General features: G+C 42.3%; 1 protein-coding gene across 1 annotated transcript; it reads left to right on the top strand.

Moving 5' to 3' along the window:
• The first annotated feature begins 1,146 nt into the window (after positions 1–1,146).
• On the top strand, positions 1,147–7,573 carry ccnd1 (cyclin D1). Its single transcript, XM_063882072.1, has 5 exons — positions 1,147–1,556; positions 2,913–3,128; positions 4,118–4,277; positions 4,633–4,781; positions 4,883–7,573. Exons 1-5 carry the CDS (start codon positions 1,359–1,361, stop codon positions 5,036–5,038), a joined length of 879 nt encoding a protein of 292 aa, XP_063738142.1. The 5' UTR covers positions 1,147–1,358; the 3' UTR covers positions 5,039–7,573.
• Positions 7,574–9,262: the final 1,689 nt, after the last annotated feature.

Raw genomic sequence — 9,262 nt, 5'->3', positions numbered from 1 at the left:
TGCACTGAACTTTTCCCCACATGAAAAGTTATGCCGACATCTGCCTAGTAACAGCAATTCCTCCCATTGGTGAAACTCCAGTCTCCTCCCGTTTGTGTGTGTGTGTGTGTGTGTGTGTGTGTGTGTGTGTGTGTGTGTGTGTGTGTGTGTGTGTGTGTGTGTGTGTGTGTGTGTGTGTGTATTACAACTTTAAACTTTACATTCCCCTTCATTTTGTAATGTGTCATTTTTTTTTTGTGCTAAATATATAAACATAGATCGATCCCCTTTTGACATCAGAAAGTTAATATGCAAACAGTGGGGTTCCCATTTACAGATGTTGACTCACCAGTCCTCAAACAAGGACTTTTTAGACCTCAGACTCACATCAGATCAGTCTGAGGGAGCCACATGGTGACCTTTATGTTCATTTAACTACATTACAGAGCTTACGTGCACAACAATTCACCTCCTCTCATGAAAGTATATATTACAGGTAACTGGGTTCATAGGTAGCTAATACTGTGTCTGTTTATGACAGATGCTGAGACTTTATCCTAACCTGTCCCCTGGGTTGGAGTTCACATTAATGGAGAGAGATAAAGCAGCAGCCCACTGTGTGTTTCACACTGCACTATTGTCCCATGTGCTCACCTCATGTTCACTCAGTTTGTGGAAATAGCTTTCATTGAGTGTTGGGGAAGAAGAGGAAGAAGGGGTGTGCGCCGTTATCGCCCCCTACCGACACCAAGCTGCCACCCTCCCCCCAGTCAACCTCTCCACCGGGGACTCTGAGCCGCGGACCTCCCACCACCTCCTCAGAAGCTACCAGGCTATAGGAGGAGGGGGCAGTGGCGGCAGAGAGTGTGGGGGGGGGGGAACCTCCCCTCTCCCTCTTTCCTTATATATGTATATAATAGAATCCCTTCCTCGCGCGCTCCCTAGCAGACTGCCAGTCTCTTTGATCCCCCCGCCTCCTAACAACAGCTGACGTCACCGCGCTCCACCACCTCCTCCTATTCAGCGCGCGCTCGCTGATGAACTTTGTGTGTGTGTGTGTGTGTGTGTGTGTGTGTGTGTGTGTGTGTGTGTGTGTGTGTGTGTGTGTGTGTGTGTGTGTGTGTGTCCGTACGTGCGCGAGTCAGGGCTTTTTGTCTCGCGAAGGGAAGCGTTCTGTGCTTCAGACGGCTCGCGCACACCGGAGGAGCAACAGCTCGCAGTAGCAGCGAGAAGAAAGAAAGTGATTTAAAATTATTTAAAATTAGAGGAATATCCTTCTGTGTGCTGTAACCTGCTCCTTCAGTCATAGAGTGATATTTGTACAGAGCGATACTGAGCATTTTATAAACGGCGGTGATAATAATACTAAGTGAAGTGCTATGGAGGACCAGCTGCTGTGCTGCGAGGTGGACTCCATCAGGAGAGCCTACCAGGACGTGAACCTGCTGAACGACAGAGTTCTGAACACCATGCTGAAAGCAGAGGAGAACTACCTACCGTCGCCCAACTACTTCAAGTGTGTTCAGAAAGAAATTGTGCCCAAAATGAGGAAAATAGTTGCCACCTGGATGTTAGAGGTGGGTCTTACTTCCCTTTAACTTTCAACTTCAGTACCGCTGCTAACTTGTTTGTAGTGTCGTTATTATCTGTGTATAACGTCAGCTTAAAACATGATGAAAGGTGTTTGAAGCTGATGTGTGTTCATTTACTGCATGTTACATAAACGTTGTGAAGTCCTCATGAGTGCTGGGTGGTCCTTCGCCTATAAGGGGAGATATTGACTCGAGACTGCACCCCTTTCCAACATGAATACCTTTTATATTGATTACGTTTTAGCAGGCTTTTTCCATAAGGTTATGAAATGTAATAACACGGGGGAAATATTCCAAAATAACAGCAATGTACACGTAGGCAGTCTGGCCCGTGCCAGTTACGCGCCATCTTTGTTGTCGAATATGAGAAGGATTTTAATAACATAAAAAATCTATAACATCAGGAACAATGACAGTAAGTCAGTTCAATCGTTTAGAAATGCGCCTATATCACAGGACATTGTAAGAGTGCCTGCTGCAGTGTGTTTCTCTGAAATCTGATGGAAAACTTTGTTCTGCTGCTAGAGAGCCGCTGCTCTCTGGGAAGGTCGCTCCGGAAAAAGGACATTTTGTGAAAGTGCAAAAGTATTAAATACATTTTAACAGTCGGGTTTGATAGTATAGGTGTTTTTTAACATTAACATGAACTTTTGGATGTAATTCATTGCAGTTTTATATTTTGTTTTAATTTTTGAAATTGTGCATCGGAGATCAGAGAGGAAGTGTCGCACAGCACGTGAAGAAGACCAGTCGGAGAAATTAATTTATTTTAAATTCAAATGTGTCTCAATTCGACATATTCGACTCTCATCCGATCAGGCATATGATAAGGATCATTTACATGATAATTACATACGCCCTGGTAATTTTTAAATATTTCTAAATATTTTATGAAAAGATGACGAAGTTGAAATTGCAGAGGCAAACTTGCATCGACGCCACCTTTGTGTCTCTGTCAGAACTGACTGCACGCTATTTCCACACTTTTTTCTTTAACTACAAAAGTCTGAGGCCTACTAACTGTAATATAAAAAACGATATAGTTTTATTTAGAATGTTTTATGTTACATTTGAATTGTCTTTACCTTGAATTGCGTGTTAAACAGAATATTTAAACCGTAAACTTGACGTAATAAAGGCACCAAATGTTTAATACCTTTTAATTGAGTTGTTGGATTGTGCATAGCACATCGATTGAATGCAAACAGCTGTGCATTGAGTAAGATCTAGTCGGGGGTGGGGGGGTGGTGGGGGGGATGGGGGGGGGGCAACACTGAACAATGCATGTGAATGGGGAATTTTCCTCCAGCAACCTTTTTAAGTGCTTTTCTCATCTCCCAGGTCTGCGAGGAACAGAAATGTGAGGAGGAGGTTTTTCCGCAGGCTATGAACTATTTGGACAGATTTTTATCAGTGGAGGCCACCAGGAAAACAAGACTACAGCTGTTGGGAGCTTCATGCATGTTTCTGGCATCCAAGATGAAGGAAACTGTGCCCTTAACGGCGGAGAAACTGTGTATCTACACGGACAACTCGGTGCACCCTGGAGAACTGCTGGTAATTGACTTCTGCAGACTTAGATGTTGCATAACATATACAGTAAACTACATAAGCAGTATGCACTGAAAAGCACATGACCAGAACACACATTTTTGGTGGTTTGTCAGTGTCAGTATTATGGCAAATATAAACATGTTATTGGTAGGACATAGATTATTTGGTTGGAAAAAGCTTAAATGTATCTTTGGTGCAGCAGTGTCTAAATGGCTGTCTGAGACTTTCCCATGGTGACTGGAAGGCCTCTCTCATTTCATGAATGGTGTCAGTGACTGCCAACAAAACACGCACTGACTCACAGCGAAGCCTAGTGGCCGTCAGACAGAGGTGCAGGCTGCTGGCAATGACAAAGTGAAGACTCACTCTGATTTTGTGTTTGTGACATTTGATGCATGTGAAGCAGTTTCCGTTGCTGTGTTCTCATCAAAAACGAGACAGCTTTTGTCTGGGTTACTAAATAATGTAATCACAGATTTACAGTTCCTTTATGTCCACAAACAACAGAGACAAGCATTATCATTCTTTAAAATATTTGTATTTATTATTTGTATATATTGTCTATTATTTATATATTATGTTTATTTATTTACTATTATTAATGGTACTGTACATTTATATAGTATTCATAGGCATTTATAACACATTTCAAAAAGTTTGAAGAATATTAAGGGAAAGTATCTGTTTATGCATCTAATATAATTTCTACTAATCATTTTTTTGTAGCACTTTTCATAGTAAAATGCCTTACTGACAAAGCTGAAATCAGTTTGTTTTTTTACAAAAATAATTGATGAAAAGAAAGCTGGTCACATTAATGAGGATGCTGTCAAAAATGTAAGCTATAAACATACAACTTAAACTGCCAGATATGAGAGCTGAGTCGTGCTAGCAGGAACCACATGTCACAGCAGATGTAAAAGCGGGAAACATTGTTCTATACTATGAGTGGGTCAGTGTGAGTGAATGCCTCTGGTCTGGTCCATCCACAGCAAATGGAGCTACTGGTTCTCAACAAGCTGAAATGGGACCTGGCTTCAGTCACGCCCCACGACTTCATCGATCACTTCCTGTCAAAGCTGGAGATCTACCCAACCACCAAGCAGATCCTCAGGAAACACGCGCAGACCTTCGTGGCTCTCTGTGCTACAGGTACAACACCAGCCTGAATACTGGCTCCTGAGTACACACTGATACTTATTGAAACATTTTATACATTTCCACATTTCTAATGTTTCCACTTCTTGGTCTGTTTTACTATTTCATACCCTGTTTCCTCTGTATTTAGTTGATCTTTTCTGTAGCCAATTAAAACTCACACATATTTCAAGAAAGGGTTGAGTAAAGTTCCAGTTATACTGAGGACTGAACTAAGTGTGGGATTAGTCTTCTTGCAGAGGGACAAACGTGTAGTAGTGTGGGGATTGTCATCTGATATGGCGTGTTATAATCCTTGGTAATGTGTGCTGTAGATTTGTTGTAACACGTGCTTGTCTTGTTCCCACAGATGTTAACTTCATTGCCAGTCCTCCCTCCATGGTGGCGGCGGGCAGCGTGGTGGCAGCGGTTCAAGGTCTCTACCTGAAGAGCCAAGACGCCTCCTTATCCTCCCAGAACCTCACCAACTTCCTGTCGCAGGTCATTCGCAGTGACCCGGTATGCAACACACATTCTTATAAACCCAGACCTATATTTGTGTGTGTACAGATCCTCAGTAGTGTGGAGCTGTTTGCTCAGGGTTGCCTCTGTGTTTGCAGGACTGCTTGCGGTCGTGTCAGGAGCAGATTGAGTCCCTGCTGGAGTCCAGCCTGCGGCAGGCCCAGCAGCACAGCAGCGCCACGGAAACCAAACATGTGGACGAGGACGTGGACCTGTCCTGCACCCCCACAGATGTCAGAGACATCAATATCTGAAATGACTGCCGAAGGTGTTGTGATGACCTGATGATGGAGGGAACGTTGTCGACAGAGGGTGGAGGTGGTGGGCTGACCTCGGCACCCCTCGCCTCCTCCTTCTTCCTGGTGGGCTGCTATCATGGCCGACATGTCACTCACATGCCCGCTGTCCACTACTTCTGCCAAGAGGGGACAGAGCCCCCCGCCCTGCAACAACTCCCATGTCACATTTCCTGCCAGTGTCCCCTCCCTGTCTGGGAAAATAAATGAACACTACAGAAATGTACACGAAAAAGACCGAGCGCTGATGAGCTGCGTGGGCTGGAGCTGAAGCCACAAAAAAGACAATTTAGTAGACCTCGTTCATTCCCTCACATTTAAAACTAGGATTCTTAAAATTACCGCTGAATCCAACATCCCAAAGTGTCATGTACAGTAGGGCCGTGTCTTCAGGTCTGAATATGAGATCTGAGACTTTTTTGTTTTCTCTATTGGTATATCTAATGTTATGACTTCCTGTCCAAGCTCCAGTGTTTGTGTTGTTGCAGTGCAAACATTCATTTATCCCTGCTTGCTTATGTTTAGTCACTTTATGATATATAATTTTAGACTTCTTTTATCAATTAGTTTTATACCTCTTTTCTTCCAAGCTTTTGTGTTTTAAACCAAGTGTAGTGTAAGGCGCCGTGTGTTTATGACCTAGAGACAGTGGACTGCTGGAGGAGATCAGTAATCCACCGTCTGTTGCTCTTCTCTGTGTAGTTATACCTAAACCATTCCAACTCTGTTTTTAAAAAAAAGCACTTTTGGTCAGCAATGCTGCTCAACTTAAAAAATCACAGTGATTAAGTTTGTAAAACAACACGTCATGGGGGTGGAGCAGGGTGTCATGGCAAGGAAGAGGCAGATCTGCAGACAATTTTCATCTAATGGAACCACAATGGACCTTTATGGCAGAAACACTTTTTCTTAAACAAGACTAAATGCTGCTTGATACTGTCATGGGTCTCACAGAGCTGCCATCAATCGGAGATTCAGTCCAACCCATGTTTCAGACGCTGCTCTGCAACTGAAGGGAGGAGCCAGAACCTGAAGGTCCAGTAAAAGGAGTATTCTTTTCATTGTAAAAATGATACTTCTTTTGACATAGATAAACATATTATTTATTGGTTTTTAAGCCTTCATTTTCTAGGTGCAGACTAACTGTGGCTCCACCTGCTGTTGAACTATCTGCCTCCAGAGCAGCCGGAAACATTAGTGAACTGAAGCTCTACTCTGCCTCTTCATCGTCCCCTCGCTCGCACCGCCTAAGTTTAAATACTGCTCATGGAGTCTTGGAAGGGCATGAAGCTAAAAGAAAAAGAAGAGGAGTGTTGAGACTATGATTTTGCACAAACCTAAAAGACGCAGGCTTTGTTTTTTGGGGACTTGCCTAAAAGATGTGGAGAGCACAGCAGGCAAGCTAACCGAGGGGTGCAAAGGTGGCCGAAAAAGTGGCAAAAAGGGTGAAGGCTCAACAGGGAGGGGGGTCTTAATGCTGTAGAGTTCAAGCAGGGTTCCTACACAGATTTCACCAGCAGCTTGATGTAAGCTTTATATATGATGATGATGATGATGGACACATGAGTCGATGCAGGAAGGCTCTCTGCAGAAAGTATTCTGGAAGTATGTCACGGTGTGTAGGAACTCTGTAGACGAGGTTTCTGATTGTACATTAAGGATAGAGAGTAGGAGAGAAACACTCCGTGTAATCCGCTGCTATAGAAAAATGAATCCCAGCTACGTGTTTAAAAGAAAAAAGGAAAAACAGATGACAAAAAACGTAACGAATTAAAAACGATGCTTTTCTCTTGTTTGCTGCTACATTTTTGGTGTTTTTTTATACATATGAATGTCAATATACTGCCATTCTAGGTTTGAATTTTCTCATAGAAAATTGTTTTATTGACATCCTCATTTGTTTTGTTTATGTAGATTCTATGTGATCCGTTTTTTTGTTTATAATTTCATAATATGATTTTCCGAAATATTCCAAAAAACAAGGAAAATGAGACAATGTACAGAAATGCTTTGATCCACAATACCTCATGTGACAGTCAAGATCTATCTCTAATTTTTAGTCTTTATAATGTTTAGTCCTTATTCTATTCTACCTTTGGTTCAGTGCATACTAGCTCTGTTCAACCTGCTTGAGATGAAGCGTCCGTGATGGAAACGAGCGAGTCCAGGGCGTGCTCTGATACTGGTGCCATAACAGAAAATGGGATATGTATAACTCTGTTGAGTGCTAAGCTGTCTCGGTGAAAGAGACTTTATCCCCCTCTAGGCCCATAGTGGCCTTATTTCCTTTCCCCTTTTTATATTTATAAAAAAAAGCTTTTTGCTCCAATTTTCAAACTGTCAGTGAGTTGATATGAGTTTTTAAATAGATTCAGTGTCGTGCTCGGTAAGCCATAGACTGTTTTTTGTTACAAATCATTCCACACAGTTGTGTCTACTTCATGCCAGTTGTCTGCAACCTGTGTCGACTACACAATAAAAACATGAATTAGATCGGGACTGGGCTGTCTGTTCTTGTCAACAAGAGTGGATGCGTGAAGGAAATCGCTTCAGACCTTGTTATTGAACCTCTCACTGTTACAGTCACTTTGTAAGAGAAGTGTTTGGGACCCTTCAGATTAAAAAACACAACTGCATCAAGCGCCCCCCACAAAAAATACAAACACACAAACATATGCTTACAACATTTTTTTGGGAATAATAGTGCAGTAACAATGCTAGGCTGCTGCAAAGCTACTCTCCCGGGGCGGCTCTGGGGGAGGGGGGGCAACAGGGACCAGTGCCCTCCAAAGGAAAAGTTTATTAAATTAGGATTTTATAGTCTAGCAGGAAGGGCCCTCAGATTTTGAGATACCCCTACCCAAGGTAGAACAAAACACAACAATCATTTTTCTTATCATTATGGTCTGCCCTTAACGAAATTGATTGTTGTCAAATTTTATTTTGGGGGAAAAAATGTTTTTTTGGTTGTTCTTTATAATGTAACTGTGCGTCCTAGTTGGACCCCTTAGAGCGGTACACCGTCACTGGCCGGCTGAAGCAGCTGTTCTCTTTTGACTTCAAGTAGGATTCAAGCCTCGATGTGGAGACTAAAAAACGCAAGATATTGATGCTGAAATGTGAAAGAAGAGAAAACTCCAGTCTGGGATGCAGCAGAGATTGGATTGAACCTTATATTCAGTGTAGCCGCAAATACTGTTCCTCAAACAAGTAGTGTAAATGAAAATAAATAACTACTGAAACAAAGAACTGTAACTTAAAAGTTACGAACAGACACCTGAACAGAAACAAATACTAATTACTGTATTTTATGTTTATTTTATGCAATAACTTCATACTGTCTTGTTTTCTTTTTTAACCCGCGCTTATTGTTCCCCTCTCATAAGATAACTGGCCCCAGCCTGCCAAAAACATGTCGTTTACACAACCAATTTTGGCCTCTGAGGCAGATCTTAAGCAGAATTGTTATTAAGTAGCACAGCAAAAATGCAGTAATATGTGCCGCTTCCAAACATCAAACTCTTACAAAAAAGGACTTGTCCTTAAAATAAACTGCACACATTTTTTTTGGCAACAAAAAAGTCGCCATCCACAGAAAGTGGCACAGCTGCAGCAGCATCTGATTCAGCATCGATGACCACTGAATCGTGGAAAGATGTTTCAGGTTTGTGAATTTGCAGCTTTAACACTAGGCTAGTAGCAGTGATAGGGTGACCAGGTAGGGTGGCCGGACGTCTGGTCACCCTAAGCAGTGAGTTGGTGAGGTAACTGACTAACGTTAGCCCAGGGTTGCATTTGGCTACCTAACTAACATTAGCTGCGGTTAGCTCGCTAGCTAACGTTAGCTGATTTGTGTGTTTTTGAGCATAACGTTACAGTCAATATTCGTTAGGGCTTCTGAGATGTCTCGGTCGCCGCCGTCTTAAAAAGGTGTTCTGACCAGTTCAAAATGTAAATCTCAGACTTTTGTCCTTCTTTTTCGTTATGAAAAGAAATGCCAAAACCAAGCAACAGGAGGAACGTTTAACTTATTTTAGAATATATTAACATTACTATTTTAAACGTGATGAATTTGATATACCGTTATGTTAATAAGTTATCCTTATTTTCGGCCACCTAAAAGTTGCAATCCTGATACTAAGGGGGGGTGGGGGGGGGGGGGTGGATTCTGGGGCTCAAGCC

The sequence above is a fragment of the Eleginops maclovinus genome, chromosome 4 (genome assembly GCF_036324505.1).
Source record: "Eleginops maclovinus isolate JMC-PN-2008 ecotype Puerto Natales chromosome 4, JC_Emac_rtc_rv5, whole genome shotgun sequence".
NCBI lineage: Eukaryota > Metazoa > Chordata > Actinopteri > Perciformes > Eleginopidae > Eleginops > Eleginops maclovinus.
Note: the sequence above shows the minus strand (reverse complement) of the source record. Positions and strands in the feature narration are given on the sequence as shown.